General features: G+C 48.2%; 1 protein-coding gene across 1 annotated transcript; it reads right to left on the bottom strand.

The window, feature by feature from the left end:
* Positions 1–609: 609 nt before the first annotated feature.
* LOC310670677 (uncharacterized protein) lies at positions 610–14861 on the bottom strand. The gene is made up of 6 exons (XM_083426338.1): positions 14607–14861; positions 8236–8399; positions 7947–8060; positions 5747–6319; positions 2692–2772; positions 610–1194 (listed from the first exon to the last, which is right to left on the bottom strand). Exons 2-6 carry the CDS (start codon positions 8267–8269, stop codon positions 752–754), a joined length of 1245 nt encoding a protein of 414 aa, XP_083282464.1. The 5' UTR covers positions 8270–8399; positions 14607–14861; the 3' UTR covers positions 610–751.
* Between the last annotated feature and the right edge of the window lie 3988 nt (positions 14862–18849).

The following is an 18849-nucleotide window of genomic DNA, read 5'->3' as shown; positions in this document are numbered from 1 at the left end:
ACCCTAAGGTCCCAGATATGTGACATATATATATATATATATATATACAGTGGTGCCTCGCAAGACGAAATTAATTCGTTCCGCGAGTCTCTTCGTCTAGCGTTTTCTTCGTCTTGCGAAGCAACCCTATTAGCGGATTAGCGGCTATTAGCGGCTTAGCAGATTAGCTGCTAAAAGGCTATTAGCGGTTTAGCGGCTTAGAAAAAGGGCGTGGGGAGCGGAAAAAAATCTCAAGACTCGCAAGACATTTTCGTCTTGCGAAGCAAGCCCATAGGGAAATTCGTCCTGCGAAGCGCATCGAAAAACGGAAAACCCTTTCGTCTAGCGGGTTTTCCGTCTTGCGAGGCATTCATCTTGTGGGGTACCACTGTATATATATATCTATGTGTGTGTGTTTGTGTGTATACATATAGAGAGAAGTAAGATGGCACAAAATGGTTTTGTGTTGAGTGGCACGTGAGTCTCTGTGCTACAACATTTTTCTCCCACCCCTTATTTACCAGAACTAGTAATGTGGGGAAAGAAAGGGGGGGGGGAGAACCCCACCCTCCAACTTTTATCCCACCCCCACCCCCTCTTCATAATTACACAACTGGCCAGCCAAAATCATTAATTGCAAAAAGGTTTTTTAAATTCCTGAAAAAGAAAACTACAACCCGTTACAAACGCAGCCCGGGTGTCCCGCACGCTAACGGAACTACAGCCAAAGAGCGTCGCCACAGCCACACCGCTGCCACCGCCGTCTCGGGAGTCACCTCCGGTACCTCGCCCTCGCCATGGACCGCCTGGTGGAGCCCAAGCGCAAGGGAGAAGCGTCTGCCGTGTGACCAGGCTGCCCGAGCCGGGGTAAACGGGCCTGCCGGGTTAAGGCCGGGGCCGGGGGAGCCTGTGCCTCTGCCTGCTTTCGCACGAGTGACTCTAGCAGTTCCGTCTGGCGGTTCATGAGCGCAATGATCTGTTCAGTGTCCACGCGGTCCCGCTCCCGCTCCTCCAGATCGGCCTTTGTGTACTCGCCCAGGGCTGCCAGGATCCGGTCGGTGGCTGCCTGCACCCTTCTGTCGGCCGCATGGGTGATTTCCAGCGCCAGATCCTGCCTGTTTTTCCTTTTCCGCTTCCGGATGTTGGCGAGGCGCTCTGCGGCGTACGACCTGGCGGGGTCGGGCAAGGGACTTGGGGAGGGGGTTATGGCCCCGTCTGAAAAGAACGAAATAAATGCTTAGAACTCACTTCCTCAACAGCAAGTCCTATCAAACAAAGCGGGACTTTCTGAGTCAACATGATTCGGATTTTCAGCGTTAACTTTAAGAAGCAGTGTGTGAGTTTGCTTTCCCCCCTCTTCCTCCTTCCTCCTCCTCTTATTTTCCTTTTGTGTTGTGTCATTTTTTGGTATAGCTTGATTTTTTTTAAAAATTGATTTGTAAGCTCTCTCTACCATGGGTTGGTTCAACTGAGCCACAGTGCGAAGGAAAGACAAACATGTTGGCTCCTATCCATCCCTTGCAAGTCATAGAATCATAGAGTTGGAAGAGACCACAAGGGCCATCGAGTCCAACCCCCTGCCAAGCAGGAAACACCATCAGAGCACTCCTGACATATGGTTGTCAAGCCTCTGCTTAAAGACCTCCAAAGAAGGAGACTCCACCACACTCCTTGGCAGCAAATTCCACTGTCGAACAGCTCTTACTGTCAGGAAGTTCTTCCTAATGTTTAGGTGGAATCTTCTTTCTTGTAGTTTGGATCCATTGCTCCGTGTCCGCTTCTCTGGAGCAGCAGAAAACCTTTCTCCCTCCTCTATGTGACATCCTTTTATATATTTGAACATGGCTATCATATCACCCCTTAACCTCCTCTTCTAAACATGCCCAGCTCCCTTAGCCGTTCCTCATAAGGCATCGTTTCCAGGCCTTTGACCATTTTGGTTGCCCTCCTCTGGACACGTTCCAGTTTGTCAGTGTCCTTCTTGAACTGTGGTGCCCAGAACTGGACACAGTACTCCAGGTGAGGTCTGACCAGTGCAGAATACAGTGGCACTATTACTTCCCTTGATCTAGATGCTATACTCCTATTGATGCAGCCCAGTCGGCTTGTTGGTACCTACCTGTCTGGTTGCTTGTGGCAAGAAAGAAAAATGCATCCTGGTAACTCAACAGGGAAGAGTTATGCTTTGGCTTGTGGGCCACAAATAACTAACATAGTTTTGTGTGGCCCGGCAAGCTCCTGCAGATGACCATGGGCGGGTGAAGTTTGCAGACCAACTTGCAAGGCTGTTCCCTCGAACAGCATCCCTGTTGACATGAGACAAGCACTCGCTACCAGTACTTTCTGGAAATGAATGGCATTTCTGGAAACACTGAAGACGATTTTGTTTCGACACAATTCTCCACCTGGAAGAAACGGCCTTAGGTTTAACAATACAAAACGAAAACGTCAACTTGGTTTTTGGTGCTGCTTTTAAAAGCTTTTTTGTGTGTTTGTGTGTGTTCCGCTCCTTCTGTGGCCTGCCTGCCAATTGCCTTGAGACAGAATGTAAAAAGTGATTCATAAATTAATAAGGCTTCCTATTAACATAACTCCACCTATTAGAAAGGATTCTTCCTTGCCCCAGGCGAGCATCTAACTTACATCCAGTCATTCAAAGGATGAACCTCATGAATTGGCAGTTCTTATCTGCTTGTTTTGTTCTGTTCTTACCTACTGTTGAGGCAGAACTGCCCGGTTTATCGCAGGGAGGAGACAGCAGAGGTGGAGCTGGACTGCTGGCTTCTGCTGTTCCTGAAGAAACACATAAAATTGGTTCATTACAGGATCATAGCTGGCCTTTGTCCACAGCAACAACCCTAGCCCCTCTCTGCTTCTGGTCTATTGTATCAAAAACCACAACGTATGCATACTGTTGTGCAGAATGGACTGAGGAAATTGCTTGGGGGCAGATGTGTGAATGCAGAAAGCATAAGAATAAAATGATCATCATAAACAAAACACACCGCAATCCCTTGGGCATTAACCCAGCCCTTGCATTTTGATTATCGAGTTCAAGAATATAACACTTGTCTTCAAGCACTAGGCTGGCAGCCAAAGACAACCAAGCCTAATGAAGGACCGATTGAAGGAGATGGGTGTGTTTAGCCTGGAAGAGAGGAAACAGGATATTCATCTTCAAATATCTCAAGGGCTGCCGCGTGGAGGATGGAGCAAGCTTGTTTTGCTCCCGCTTTAGAGGGTAGGACCAAAACCACTGATTCAAGTTACAAGAAAGGAGATTCTAACTAAACATCCCATAACTAAATAAGGTAAAAAGGTATAGGACCCCTGGACAGTTAAGTCCATTCAAAGGCGACTATGGGGTTGCGGCGCTCATCTCGCTTTCAGGCCGAGGGAGCTGGCGTTTGTCCGCAGACAGCTTTTCAGGTCATGTGGCCAGCAGGACTAAACCGCTTTTGGCGCAACAGGACACCATGACAGAAACCAGAGCGTACGGAAATGCTGTTTACCACCCCGCCACAGCGGTACCTATTTATCTACTTGCACTGGTGTGCTTTCGAACTGCTAGGTTGGCAAGAGCTGGGATGGAGCAACGGGAGCTCACCCCGTCGTGGGGATTCGAACCGCCGACCTTCCGATCGGCAAGCCCAAGAGGCTCAGTGGTTTAGACCACAGTGCCACCCAAGTCCCTGTACATCTCATGGTAGCTAATGTGCACCACCAGCAACACACTGGCCAAGCAGCAGTGCATTATGGGAGAGGGATGACAGCCAAGAGGCACAGTGACACAAAATCATCCGCTTGGATCTACATGCTTATAACGAGTGCAGCAAAGGAGAAGAGTATATACACCCCCCCCTACTTTTCTTCAAGGAGGTCCAGGCAGCACATGGTTGTCACCCCACCTCTCAATTTTAACCTCGTGAGCTTCCTGGGGATTCGAACCCTGTCGTCTCCCATCACGGCCTGCCTTCCTAACCACTACCCCACAGTGGCTCTCTGGAGTCCTGCGGCATGTTGAAGACCAAGTTATTCCACTTTTTTCGCAGGCTTTGGACTGTTTAACTAGATGTATGCTGCAAAAGCAGCAATTATGCCACGGTAAATTGATTTAGCCTTCCAAATGCCACAGTAGCTTTGACCTTTCACAGCAACAGCGGGTCATTTTTAATTTACCCTTATGGTGCAAAAGTGCTTGGGTGAGGAGAGAGAGACTTTCTGTTCCTCATCAGGCAATGGCTTTTCCACCTGTCTGTCCCCACCCAGCCTTACCAGACTATAACTTTGAGAAGAGCAGCAGCAGCAGCAGCTGGGAAGTGAGGAGTTCAGGGATATTTTTTTAACACAGTTTTATGTTGTGCTTCTTAGTTTCTCAATTTGATCCCTTTACATGGTTTTTGTATGCTTTGTGGTATTTTGCTGTTACTTTTATTGACTGCAGACTGGTAATTCTTTATTGTGGTTGAACTGTTTAATTACTATTTGCCAATGTTTAATTTTACTGTTTTACTATTAGATTCTGATGGACTGCTGAACGTTGCTTTGTTTGAGAGAAGTTGTTTATTTTAAAGCTATTATGACTTTTATATTGGATCAGATTGTTACTATTAATGTTTGATGCTTTAGTATCTTTTCATGTCTTGGAAGCCGCCTAGAGTGGCTTGGGCAACCCAGACAGATGTGCGGGATATAAATGAATTATTATTATTATTATTATTATTATTATTATTATTATTGATAGCCAAAGTTAGCCACACTCACAGAATCACAGAACTGGAGAGTTAGAAGGATTCTTGAACAATGAAGGAATTTCAGCTATTAGCATCCAAAACTCAGTGTAGGATAAGTTATTTAACACCTCTGATTTCAGCATTGGATATCAGCGCTTCTTGGGTGAAAGGCGGAACACACATTAAAGTCAATGTAGTGGTACAGGTGGTTAGAGTGTCAGACTAAGACCTGGGAGACCAGGCAGTATTTTTCCCCCTGGGGGTACTCAAGGGTAAAGCTAAAGGACCCCTGGACAGTTAAGTCCAGTCAAAGGCGACTATGGGGTTGCGGCACTCATCTCCTTTCAGGCCGAGAAAGCCGGCATTTGTCCACAGACAGCTTTCCAGGTCATTTGGCCAGCATGACTAAACCGCTTCTGGCACAACGGAACACCGTAACGGAAGCCAGAGTGCATGGAAATGCTGTTAACCTTCCCGCCGCAGTGATACCTATTTATCTACTTGCACTGGTGTGCTTTTGAACTGCTAGGTTGGCAAAAGCTGGGTCAGAGCAACAGGAATTCACTCCGTCACGGGGATTCGAACCGCCAATCTTCCGATCGGTGAGCCCAAGAGGCTCAGCGGTTTAGACCACAGCGCCGAACTGGCACCCTTTTCCCCTAGGCAAAAAGAACTGGCTACAAGTGTGGCATTTACAGCAACGACTTCATGGTGAGAACCGGCACTTTTTTTCCTACAAGAAAAGCACGGAGACCCGGGTTCAAATCCCCACTCTTCCATGAAGCTCAATGACCTTGACCTTGGACTACTCACAGGCTCTCAGCCTAACCGACCTCACAGGGTTGTTGTGGGGGATTAAATGAGGAGGACAACCATGTACGCTACCTCGGCCTCCTTGGAAGAAAAGGCGGAATCTAAATGCACGAAAATAAAACAAAAGACACTGTCTCCCAGGGATTGCTTTCTTTTTTAAAGGCTATTTTCAAAACCTCATTCCACAGGGCTCTCCTCAGACACCAAATGCCGCCACTGACCCGTGGGAGACGTCACAGGCATTTCATCGGGGGCTTCCTCCTTTATGTACGGTACAGGGAAGCCGCCCCCCAGGCTGGGGACCTGGGGGGGCGACCGCGTCCTTAGAGTCAGCGTCTCCCGGCTGCCCACTCTGGCCCCCTCTGCCGCAGCTTCTTCCTCGGTGGAGCACTGAGACATCGAGTCGGCGACAGACGCCCCGCGGCGGCTCAAGGCGGGCAGCACCTCCGGGGGCGGGACGTCCGCCTCGTTGGCCAATAGGTGATCGAGCTGGTCGTAGAAGAGCCAGGCCAAATGTCCTTTCCCCGGGGAATTGTTGGCCTTGGCTATGCGGTAGTCCCTCTTCAGAGTCTTGATCTTGGAGCGGCACTCTAGGGCAGAGCGCTTGTGGCCTCTCTGCGCCATCTTGCTGGCCACCACTTGGAAAGTCTCGATGTTCCGGTGGCTCCGCTGCAGCTCCTGCTGGATCTCCCGCTCGCGCCAAATGACCAGCAGGTCTATGATCTCGGGGTAGGTCCACGTGGTGCCGCGATACTGCCTGTAGGGGGCGATGGCTGGCTCGGGCGTTTTGGCACCTGGAAAGCCAAGTGGGAGAGAGGTGAAGCCAAGTAGGAGGGAGGTGAAGCCAAGTGGGAGAGAGGTGAAGAGAGAGAGAGAAAGAGAAAGGTTAAATCAGACAGAACAGGGTGGGGAGAAAAGAGCTGACAATATTTAACTATCTTTGTGTGTGTGTGTCCCCCCCGAAGCATCACAATTACAAGAATTTTTAAACTCTTGAAACAGAGGGAGGTATCAACAAAAATAAGGACTGCACGAGATCTGACACTAAGAAGCGAGAAGGTTTTCAGCATTCCTCAAGTGGACTCTGCTGTACAGCCAGACTTGAGGCACACAATGCACAAAATCCCCTGGGATAGCTCAGTCGGGAGAGCATGAGACCGTTAATCTCAGGGTGGTGGGTTCGAGCCCCACATTGGGCAAGAGATTCATGCATTGCATGGGGTTCGACTAGATGACCCTCGTGGTTCCTTCAAACTCCACAGTTCTTTGATTCTTCTTTGATGCTTTGAATGAGGAGGGTGCATCTTCCTCAGTGCTGAGTGAGCACAACCTGCTCACTCAAACTCTGGGCAGACAGAGGGAGAATAGACTTCCTTGCAAAGAGGTTGAGGGAACGTTCTTTCATATGTGGTGGACCTGTAAAATGGTAAAAGAACATTGGGAAATAATTCATAATGAATTGAAAAAAATGTTTTAAAGTACAGTGGTACCTCGGGTTAAGAACTTAATTCGTTCCGGAGGTCTGTTCTTAACCTGAAACTGTTCTTAACCTGAAGCACCACTTTAGCTAATGGGGCCTCCTGCTGCTGCCGCGCCGCCAGAGCACGATTTCTGTTCTCATCCTGAAGCAAAGTCTTAACCCGAGGTAATATTTCTGGGTTAGCGGAGTCTGTAACCTGAGGCGTATGTAACCTGAAGCATATGTAACCTGAGCTACCACTGTACTTTTTTTAAAAAAAACACCAGTCCTTTTTGTTGGGGATAATTCAGACAAAATTCCCAGGTGTCAAAAAAGGTTATTAATGTATGCCACTACTGCGGCTTGTGTTTCGTTAGCCCAAAAATGGAAATCGAGCAAAGTCCCAACTAAAGAAGAATGGCAACTTAAACTGATGGAATATGTGCAGCTTGCAGACCTAACATAAGAGAGCAAGGGGGACATACGTTTAAAGATTGGAAAATGTTTACTGAATGTATGGGGAGAAATTGTGTACACTTGAAAACATTGGCAGCATTAACATAAATTCAACATTGTAAACAAGTTTTGGTGGATGTAATAATGGAATACCGAATGGTTTAGTTTACAGTGGTACCTCGGGTTAAGTACTTAATTCGTTCTGGAGGTCCGTACTTAACCTGAAGCAAAGTTCTTAACCTGAAGCACTATTTCTGGGTTAGCGAAGTCTGTAGCCTGAAGCGTATGTAACCTGAGGTACCACTGTATGTAAAATAAGCAGGGATTTATGATATGCAAAATGAACTATGGAAAGAGAAGAAGGGAAGCCACTGACATTTTAAGCTTGCTTAAATGAGTATTCTAAATTGCAAAACAGAAAGTTTAATAAAAACTATAGTGAGAGAGAATAGACTTCCTGGTTAGAAGGCATGCGCTAGCCCTTCCAGGTGGAGTTGGCCCCTCACCTAACTTGCTTCCAGGCAGGATCCGCCTCCCTCTCGCGGCTTGCTCGCTTGGGATCCACGGCTCTTCCTCAGACTCAATCTTGCAGATCAGCTCTGGCTCGTCAGCAGGCAACCCTGGAGCAGAAGAGCAGCAAGGCCCAGGTCAGTTGGCCGTTCCACCCATCATTGGCTAGGGAGATGTTCTCCATTGCTTCAGCCCAGTCCACAACAAAATGAATTCTATCATTACTGGATGGAAGGTTGGGGGGGGGCAGGGAGGGAGGGAGGGTGCAAGATTTGAGGTTCTTACCAAGCAAGGCCATCGTTGCAAAGTTGTTCTGCATGACAACACCCCCAGCGCAGGGCTCTTTGGTTCTGGTCCAAAACGGCTCCCTGATGAAGTCCCACCACTGTTGGGCTCAAGAGTCACCACCATCCAGAGAAATGTCTCCTCCCACGGTTTCAACCAAGGAACTGTGACATGTAGGGGGAAAGCAGAGGAAATGGCGAATCATTTGGGAGCACCCAATGCTGCAACAGTAGGACGCGGGTGGCGCTGTTGTCTAAACCACAGAGCCTAGGGCTTGCCGATCGGAAGGTCGGCGGTTCGAATCCCCGTGACGGGGTGAGCTCCCGTTGCTTTGTCCCTGCTCCTGCCCACCTAGCAGTTCGAAAGCACGTCAAGGTGCAAGTAGATAAATAGGTACCACTCCGGCGGGAAGGTAAATGGCGTTTCCATGTGCTGCTCTGGTTCACCAGAAGTGGCTTAGTCATGCTGGCCACATGACCCGGAAAAACTGACTGCGGACAAACGTCGGTTCCCTCGGCCAGTAAAGCACCGCAACCCCAGAGTCGTTCACAACTGGACTTAACTGTCAGGGGTCCTTTACCTTTTACCTGATGCTGCAACATGGTTGAAGCCAAAGCCTGCTCACCCTGTCTGTTGTGTTTTTTCTGATTCTGTGCTTCTAACTCATTCAAGAATTTCTTGTTCTCTAGCGTGTCTTTTCCCTTTTCATTTTCCTGCTCCATATGCTTGGAATCACCTTCCAGGAAGCAGTGCTGAGTTGCCCCCTCACTCTATATGTTCAAATCTCTCTTTAAAATTTGTCCTTTTTTCCTGGAGCCTTTGGCTCTGGTTAGCTTGTTCTGTTATACCCGGTGTAACTGTCTGTCAATCGGTGCCATTTTAAACTATTGATGTTTATTGCATTGTTTATACAGTGGTGCCCCGCAAGACGAATGCCTCGCAAGACGGAAAACCCGCAAGACGAAAGGGTTTTCCGTCTGCAGAGGCGCTTCGCAAGACGAATTTCCCTATGGGCTTGCTTCGCAAGACGAAAATTGACGAAAATTTTCGGGGGGGTTTTCCGCTCCAAAACCCCTTTTTCTGAATCGCTAAGCTGCTAAAAGCATTTTAGCAGCAAAACCGCTAATCCCCCAAGCCTTAAAAAGCCGTTTTAAGCCCTTAAAATGTCAATAGCACTAATAGCGCTACTCCGTCAATGGGCTTGCTTCGCAAGACGAAAAAACCGCAAGACGAAAAGACTCGCGGAACGGATTCTTTTCGTCTTGCGAGGCACCACTGTATTAGTTGCTTTAGACCAGCGGTTCTCAAACTTTTTTCTCTGGGCCACACTTTCAGAATAAAAAATTGTTTGCATATATTTTATTGATAAGAAATACATTGGGGGGGGGAGGCAACAACTTCTAGCAGTCTTTGATTTATAACACAGAACACAACTGCTTTATAATATGATCATGGGGCGGCCAGAAAGTATAAAATGACGCAGCTACGTAAGAACGTGAATCATTCCCAAAATATAATATTGACTGTCCTTGAATCTTCCTGCCACACTTGCCATCTTCTCCTGGACTGACCATGGCTGATTATCAGTTAAACATCTGGCAAGTTCAGATGACAACCTTGAGCTAAGCCAAGAGCTTTGAGAACGTAAAGAAGGAAAGTCACTTGATCCTGGGAGAGTCCACATATATACAGTGGTACTTCAGGTTAAGTACTTAATTCATTTTGGAGGTCTGTTCTTAACCTGAAACTGTTCTTAACCTGAAGCTAATGGGGCCTCCTGCTGCTGCCGCGCCGCTGCTGCGCAATTTCTGTTTTTATCCTGAAGCAAAGTTCTTAACCTGAAGCACTATTTCTGGGTTAGCGGAGTCTGTAACCTGAAGCGTATGTAACCTGAAGCGTATGTAACCTGAGGTACCACTGTATTGGCCTATTTTAACCTCTTTTTCTTAAGAGTGACTGCTCCTTCTCAGGCTGCACAGAAAAAGCATCTTGGCTCCAGAAATTCATTCCGATTGTGCAGATAAAATATAACTGATAGATTTCTACAGGATGGGAAATTAGTGTGTGAAAACAGTCCAGATCCAATGATCCCCAGTTGTGGCATCAGGTGACAGTCAGCTGGGTTCCCCCGCCCACTTGTCAAAGTTGGCCCATGAAGGGCAAGTTCTAGCCCCGCCAGAGCCAAAATGTAGCCCCAACAACCTGGCAAATAGCTCCAGCGTCATTGTGGCTGAAGCCCAAGCTCAGAAATAGGGAGTTTGGGCATCCAGCCTCCCCTCCACTAGACTCATCGGCCTGCCAGTCACACAAACACTCATGCGCTGTATATATATAAAATTCAGGCTACCATGCCAAAGGCAGAAACCAAAAGGGCTGCCAAGAGCCACTTAATTGGCCTGATGTGCTAATAATGTGCCATTATGTAGCTTGGCAGTCATTAGGTGGCACAGGACTGAGTTGTGTCTGGGTGAAGTCAGGCATTTCCTGTTACTGCTCTTGTTGGAGAGAAACAACCAAGTTCTTGTCTCGCTTCCAGCAATTTTCCGGTGGAAGGGGATCCCAAGAGGTCCTCCAGCCCAACCCCGCTGCTCCATACAGGATCTACAAGACAGGGATGCAACTACAGCACCCCTGAGAGGGCCACCAGGTTTCAGAAGCTGCTCTGAGCCTTCCGGGACACCCGACCCCAGCAATTTCAGGGTGGTTTTTTTCCTCCCTGGGTCCTGCGTCAAAAGCACCATTAAAACCTGCATAACCAGTTTGAACAGAGATCCCAGCTGGTGGGGTTGGGGAAAGAGACCGCAAGTATATGTTGAGCAACAACAATGGCTCTAAGACGCCACCTCTGAATTTCAGAAGAGGTTATTTTCTGTGCTGAGAGCCTGTCTCTGTGGTTGGTCTAATTAGTCCTTGCCCCCCCCCCCCCACCCTAAGGTCCCGGGAATTGCAACACCAAACTGCAATACAGTGGTACCTCTTGTTACGTACTTAATATGTTCTGGAGGTCTGTTCTTAACCTGAAACTGTTCTTCACCTGAAGCACCACTTCAGTATACCTGAAAAAGTGTCTCCTCCCCCATCGTTCTGCCCGGACGCTGAGGTCCAGCGCCGAGGGCCTTCTGGCGGTTCCCTCCCTGCGAGAAGCAAAGCTACAGGAAACCAGGCAGAGGGTCTTCTCGGTAGTGGCGCCCACCCTGTGGAACGCCCTCCCATCAGATGTCAAAGAGATAACCAACTACCTCACATTTAGAAGACATCTTAAGGCAGCCCTATTCAGGGAAGTTTTTAATGTATGACATATTAGTGTATTTTTTGTCTTTGGGGAAGCCGCCCAGAGTGGCTGGAGAAACCCAGCCAGATGAGCGGGGTACAAATAATAAATTATTATTATTATTTAGCTAATAGGGCCTCCTGCTGCCGCCGTGCCACTAGAGCATGATTTCTGTTCTCATCCTGAAGCAAAGTTCTTAACCTGAGGTAATATTTCTGGGTTAGCGGAGTCTGTAACCTGAAGCGTATGTAACCTGAAACGTATGTAACCCAAGGTACCACTGTATTAAAAACAGTTTTATAGTCACAAAAATAAGGCAGGCGCTTAAAATGTACACCTCAAAAGCAAGGGTAGAGGTGCCACTCTGTGGGGAGAGACCCCTACAACTTAGAGCAGGCATGGGCAAACTCCGGCCCTCCAGATGTTTGGGACTACAATTCCCATCATCCCTGACCACTGGTCCTGTTAGCCAGGGATGATGGGAATTGTAGTCCCAAACATCTGGAGGGCCGAAGTTTGCCTATGCCTGACTTAGAGGTTGCGACAGTGAATGCCCTCCCCCAGGCTAAGGCATTTAGGGCTTTAAACACTATTTTGAGCACCTTAAATCGGGGCTGGAAATGAACCGGCAACCAGTCCAGTTGCTTTAAAACAGGTGAGAATAACTAGAAGCCCAGCCAGGAATCTTGCCTGATGCTTTTTGGAGTACGGTGGGCAAGTCGTGTCTGCCTAGCGAGGAAGGTGGCTGAAACCAGATTCCAAACGCCTAGTTGATTTGTTTAAAAATAAGAGCCACCGCTTGGGAAACTGTCTCGAGACAGAAGGAAATCAGAGTAGCAAATGCAGGCATAACGAATCTGGGGTCTGTCTACTGCAGGACCGGCAGAACAATAATTTCAGACTCAGTCTAAATGAGAAGAAGAAGAAGAGTTTGAATTTGATATCCTGCTTTATCACTACCCTAAGGAGTCTGAAAGCAGCTAACATTCTCCTTTCCCTTCTTCCCCCACAACAAACACTCTGTGAGGTGAGTGGGGCTGAGAGACTTCAGAGAAGTGTGACTGGCCCAAGGTCACCCAGCAGCTGCATGTGGAGGAGCAGAGACGCGAACCCGGTTCCCCAGATTGCGAGACTACCGCTCTTAACCACTACACCACACTGGTCCCCCCCCCCCCAAGGCTGGTGGCATAACAGGGTTGGCTCCCATAGCATAACAGTTGTGTCTGTTCACACTTATTCCACCACCATCTCTGATCAAATAGCTCTGCAGGTTTTTCCAACAGCTTCTGGACTCTTTTCAAAAGAAACCAACAGTGCATGCACACAAACCAGGACAACACTGCCTCTCTCATGCCACCTGCAACTCTCTCTTAAAAGTAAATAATTAAAGGTAAAGGGACCCCTGACCATTAGGTCCAGTCGTGGCCGACTCTGGGGTTGCGGCGCTCATCTCGCTTTATTGGCCGAGGGAGCTGGCGTACAGCTTCCGGGTCATGTGGCCAGCATGACTAAGCCGCTTCTGGCGGAACCAGAGCAGCCAACGAAAATGCAGTTTACCATTCCCGCCAGAGCGGTACCTATTTATCTACTTGCACTATGACGTGCTTTTGAACTGCTACGTTGGCAGGAGCAGGGACTGAGCAACGGGAGCTCACCCCGTCACGAGGATTCGAACCACCGACCTTCTGATCGGCAAGTTCTAGGCTCTGTGGTTTAATCCACAGGGCCACCTGTGTCCCCATAATTAAAGTAGTGATGTGCTAAAAATAAAAATCAGAACTCAGGCCCTATACATTATCTTGTGAATCGTCCTGAGATCTTTGGATAAAGGGTGGTATAATAATAATAATAATAATAATAATAATAATAATGCAGTATCATACCAGACAAAACCGTCATGGCTTCCCCCCCAAAATCCCGGGGACTGTAGTTTTTTACGGGTGCTGAGAGCTGTTAGAGGAGACCCCTATTCTCCTCAGAGCTAAAGCTCACAGAAGTTCTTAGGAAGAAGAACTGATTGTTAAACCACTCTGGAAATGGTAGCTCTAAGAGAGGGACAGGGTTCTCCTAACCACTTCCAGCACCCTTAACAAACTACAGCTCCCATAATTATTGGGGAGGAAGCCATGATTGTTTAAAGTGCTGTGAAAACTCACCTCTTTATCCTAGATTTTACCCTAGAGATGTATATTTTTAGCACCCCTCTTGATTGTAAGTTTTTACTATTGCGCTTTAACAATGAAACCCACCCTGGAACCATGGGATGAAGGACAGATAAGTTAATTAATTTAATAATAATAATAATAATAATATAGTGCAGCTGAGGCCACACACAGAGGGAGGGGTGAGGGTGTCAACTGAGGACCCCAGGACTAAAAACTAAAAAGACATTGGAGTTTCAGTGAGGAAAGGGGACAGAGTGGCAGTGCTGATCTCAATTTTCTTTAGGGAATTCTTTAGGGGCAGAAGCACCTGACTTCTTGACCTTCTCTTCCTCATACGGGTGGATTTATGCAGGCATAAACAGGAACAACACGCCCCCCCCCCAAGCCTCCCACCAGTTTATTGCTGTCCTCTCAGAAACAAGTTCCACTGAGTTCCATCATGCTGCGCTTTTTTCACAAGCAGAACTTCACCAACTCCACCACAGCCCCAGGGAAAACGTCCATCAGGTCAGACCACCACCCTACTTTCCCCAGCCCTATCTTAAGCCCAAACAAGTCATTCTTAGCAGGAAGGGGGGTGTCTCAGCACCCCAATCGCCTTCTCCACTTCTTGCGATTCTGGGTCTCTGGATTTCTAGCAATCATTATTGGGGGTGGGGCGTGGAATTTCTCTTTCTGCAAAGTCCAGAGGACTTGCTGCTGTTTCCTCGCCCCCACCCACCCACTCCCAAACCCCAAGATCTGCAAGAGAAGCAGGAACGTGAAAAAGCACGTGAGAACGCGCGATCACGGGAGTTGGGGGGGGGGTCCACTCGCACCCCAAACTCTGATGCACTTCCAGGGCCACCCCGACCTGCCAGAATGACTCACACTTGCCCAACTCCGGCCAGGTCTTAGAGACGCACCTTTTCCCTTTTTTACCCCCCCCCCCTTACCTGCTGGGTGTTTGGTTTCTGCAAAAGTGACGCGTCTGCAAAGGCTCCGCGCTCCCGGAGCGCGTTTGCAACGCGAGAAGGAGGAGGCAGCCTCGCCACCCGCGGCTGCAATGGCTCCGGCTGCTGCTGCTTCCGAGGAAAGGAGGCGGAGGAGCCTGGCCAGCACGTCCACACACTTCGCGGCACCGAGCGGGGGAAACATGGAAAAAAAGGAGACCCAGGCACTCGGAGCTGTCGTGGCTTCCCTTGCAAGGCAGCCCGGGTACTGTAGTTCGGCCAGAGGCGGCGCCTCTCTTCGCCGGAGTCTCTCTGTTCCCCGCCGGAACTACAACTCCCAGAGTTCCCTGGGAGAGAGAGCGGACCCGGACTAGCTGAACTAGTTTTGGAACCGGTTTGTGTTTGTAGTGCAGATGCCGAGAGGCGCAAGCGGCGACCAACGCCTTGGATTGGGGCGGGGGGGGGTGCGATGAGGGTTTCAAAATATATATTTTACGAAAAGATGAGCGGCCAAATGTGCATGGCTGATTGTGGGGTTTTTTGGTATTTTTTTAAAGTTGTGATTTTTGTTCCTGGAGGCTTCATGGAGCCTGGAAGGAACGATTTTGTTTGGCAGATGTTTAGAAAGTTGACGCGAGTTTTAATCCGTTTTTAGTCTATTGTTTTAATTTTGGGGAGGGGGAGTTTTAAATTATTCTGTAAATTTTTTTGTATGTTGCCATCCATCCGCAGATCTCAGGATGGTTCACACACACAATAGTCAAGATTAGGGGGGAAAAAACACAAAATATGTAATAAAAATATTGTTAGTTTTCCTTATTGATAATTTTACTGTTTTGTTCTGTTTTGTAAAGCGCTTTGAGTGTTTTGTTTGTTTGTTTTGCAATCAAGCAGTGTATAAATTACAGTGGTACCTCGGGTTAAGTACTTAATTCGTTCCGGAGGTCCGTTCTTAACCTGAAACTGTTCTTAACCTGAAGCACCACTTTAGCTAATGGGGCCTCCTGCTGCTGCCGTGCCGCAGGAGCACGATTCTGTTCTTATCCTGAAGCAAAGTTCTTAACCTGAAGCACTATTTCTGGGTTAGCGGAGTATGTAACCTGAAGCGTATGTAACCTGAAGCGTATGTAACCCGAGGTACCACTGTATATAAAATAAAAGAATGAACAAACATTTTGAAATAGATTTGTCGTGCAAGCCTATGCATGACTACTCGGAAGTCAGCCCCGTTGAATTCAATGTGATTTAGTCTCTGGGATGTCTGTATAAGATGGCAGCTGCAGGCTGCAATTCCAAAGATGCTTACAAAGGCACTTGGTAGGGTTTACCTCTGAGTAAACACTTGCAGAGTTGCTGCCGCCCTTTGCACATTTACCTGGGAGTAAGCCCCACTGAATGCAGTTGGGCTTCTGTATAAGCATGCATTCAAACGGCACTATTAGGATTGCTGAGGACTCTTCCTCTGCCTGCTCCCTTCCATCCTACACCTAACCAGACAGATACCTGTCAGGTGAAGCTTTCACCTGCACTTCATTTGTGTGCTGGGGTGGGGTGCAGCTTCGCTTGCTGAAATTATGTACATCAGTCAGTGTGCAACAGTAGTCACACTCTGGGAATGGCTTTGACTTGCTGGCTAAACCAGGTGAGGGTAGCCGATGGGTCTCAAACCCTCCATGATTTAGGAACTTCTGAATGCAAAGACGACAGATTGAGCGAATAGTGGGTCCAATGGTCAAGAAGGCGGCTTCTGCATGAGCTGTAGAACAGATGGGCCCGTCAGCCTGTGAACGTAGCCCATCTAGGACAGGGGGCAGCAACCTTTTTCAGCCGTGGGCAGGTGCACCGTTCCTCAGACCATGCGGTGATCTAGGGGATGGAAAACTCTGATCCTAACTGGAAGGACAGATCCTGAAGCTGAGGCTCCAATACTTTGGCCACCTCATGAGAAGAGAAGACTCCCTGGAAAAGACCCTGATGTTGGGAAAGATGGAGGGCACAAGGAGAAGGGGACGACAGAGGACGAGATGGCTAGACAGTGTTCTCGAAGCTACCAGCATGAGTTTGACCAAACTGTGGGAGGCAGTGGAAGACAGGAGTGCCTGGCATGCTCTGGTCCATGGGGTCACAAAGAGTCGGACACGACTAAATGACTAAACAACAACAACAACAAACCTCCACTGCCTTGTGGATATACTCATTTGTGAACCCCGAGGAAAAATTCATACCTGCTGGCTTGTAGGACATCTTTGGGAGAAGAAACGGCTAAGGAGTAAACCCTACACAAATCAGGAGTGGAGTCCCTAAAAGGATCAGATATTGCCTTGTACGCCTCCTTCTGGCAACACCTGCAGCCAAGCATATTTCTTTCCTTTCAGCAAGACCAAGAGTGGGGTCTTGTTATCTGGGCATCCCAGGACCTCCATATACACTGCCCAGGCTTGCAGCCCAGGAAGGTAACTTCAGTGCTGCAGATGCAGAAAAAGCAACAGTTAATGAGACAGCTTTTGAATGCATAAGAGAAAGGTTAGTGAGATAAGGTGGTAACTTGCGGCCACTTAAAAAGAAACTGTCCTTAAGAAAGCGAGGCTGCCATGCCTGTGACAGCACTGTTATGAAAGACCACATCTCCTGTGCTAGACATAATTTTAATACTATCTCTTCCCAGGCCAAGGAATTTAAAGTTCTGTAAGGAGAGCTAGAGGGACGCGGGTGGCGCTGTGGGTTAAACCACAGAGCCTAGGACTTGCCAATCAGAAGATCGGCGGTTTGAATCCCCGCGTCAGGGTGAGCTCCCATTGCTTGGTCGCTGCTCCTGCCAACCTAGCAGTTCGAAAGCATGTCAAAGTGCAAGTAAGATAAATAGGTACCACTCTGGCGGGAAGGCAAATGGTGTTTCTGTGCGCTGCTCTGGTTCGCCAGAAGCGGTTTAGTCATGCTGGCCACATGACGCCGGCTCCCTTGGCCAATAAAGCAAGATGAGCGCCGCAACCCCAGAGTCGGCCACGACTGGACCTAATGGTCAGGGGTCCCTTTACCTTTTATGGACTGCCAGAAGATCAAACCTATCCATTCTTAAGGAAATCAGCCCTGAGTGCTCATTGGAAGGACAGATCCTGAAGCTTAGGCTCCAGTACTTTGGCCACTTCATGAGAAGAGAAGATTCCCTGGAGAAGACCCTGATGTTGGCAAAGATGGAGGGCACAAGGAGAAGGGGACGACAGAGGACGAGATGGTTGGACAGTGTTCTCGACGCTACCAGCATGAGTTTGACCAAACTGCGGGAGGCAGTGGAAGACAGGAGTGGCTGGCGTGCTCTGGTCCATGGGGTCATGAAGAGTCGGACACAACTAAACGACTAAACAATAACAAATCTTGCACTGGACTCCGCCTGAATTTGGCAGCGGTCTGCATAACAAAGTGATCTTTAATGAAATTTCCTCAAGAGCCACCAGGTGGCAGCAGACGCAAAGGGACGTAAATTTGAGGTGGGAAAGGCTGAGTTTTAAACTTCATGCAAGTTGTGATGGATGGAGAGATATTCATGCCATTTTTGTACTGAGATTCCTGCATTGCAAGAGGTTGAAACAAATGACTCTTGGGGTTCTATGATTCCCCTCACATCATCCTTCTGCCAAACCCCCCACTTTGTGTGGAATTCCTCTTCCAATCTGTACACACGATCATTTAAAAAGTACTTTAAAAATAAAAATCCTGTTTCTGCATTAGGGTGCAAATCCATGCAGACTTAATCGATCCATTAAAATTCATTTGATCAACCAAGTAAGATTTATTTAACATGATGACTACCCTAACGTGGGCTGATTTGCCTGTGTGCGACTACGCTTTGATTCTTGATCATCTGCACTGCCGACGTGCTTAAATTAGCAGGATTTTAAAAGGACCTGTTCAGTTTTACATTTCGACAAATGCACAAGGCAGAACACTCTTGAGCAGGCTGGTTTAAAGAACATTCCTTTGACACCTGAATCACGCTCCTTCGATAGCTCAGCTGGTAGAGCGGAGGACTGTAGAATACTTAAGAAAAAGTCATCCTTAGGTCGCTGGTTCGATTCCGGCTCGAAGGACAATATGTTTTGCTGAAAAGCCCGAAGGTCGGCATTTCCAGTGAGGGCTGAGAGAGACAGCTGTTGCCAGACAGTGTGGACAACGCTGAGCTGGGCGGACCAAGGTCCGCGGTATATAAGGTTGTATTTTTCCTAATCACTTCGGGACAAGATTCTAGTCC

This window comes from Podarcis tiliguerta, assembly GCF_965153285.1.
Source record: "Podarcis tiliguerta genome assembly, chromosome: 2".
NCBI classification, from domain to species: Eukaryota; Metazoa; Chordata; class Lepidosauria; order Squamata; family Lacertidae; genus Podarcis; species Podarcis tiliguerta.
This window is presented reverse-complemented; position numbering and strand designations above follow the sequence as displayed.

Excerpts from the sequence above, each read along its gene's own strand:
- LOC310670677 (XM_083426338.1), bottom strand. The coding sequence starts at position 8,269 with ATGCAGAACAACTTTGCAACGATGGCCTTGCTTG. Across the intron at positions 6,320-7,946 it reads CCTGCCTGGAAGCAAGTTAG|GTGCCAAAACGCCCGAGCCA; the intron begins GTGAGGGGCCAA and ends TTGGCTTTCCAG. Across the intron at positions 2,773-5,746 it reads GCCTGTGACGTCTCCCACGG|GAACAGCAGAAGCCAGCAGT; the intron begins GTCAGTGGCGGC and ends GTGTTTCTTCAG.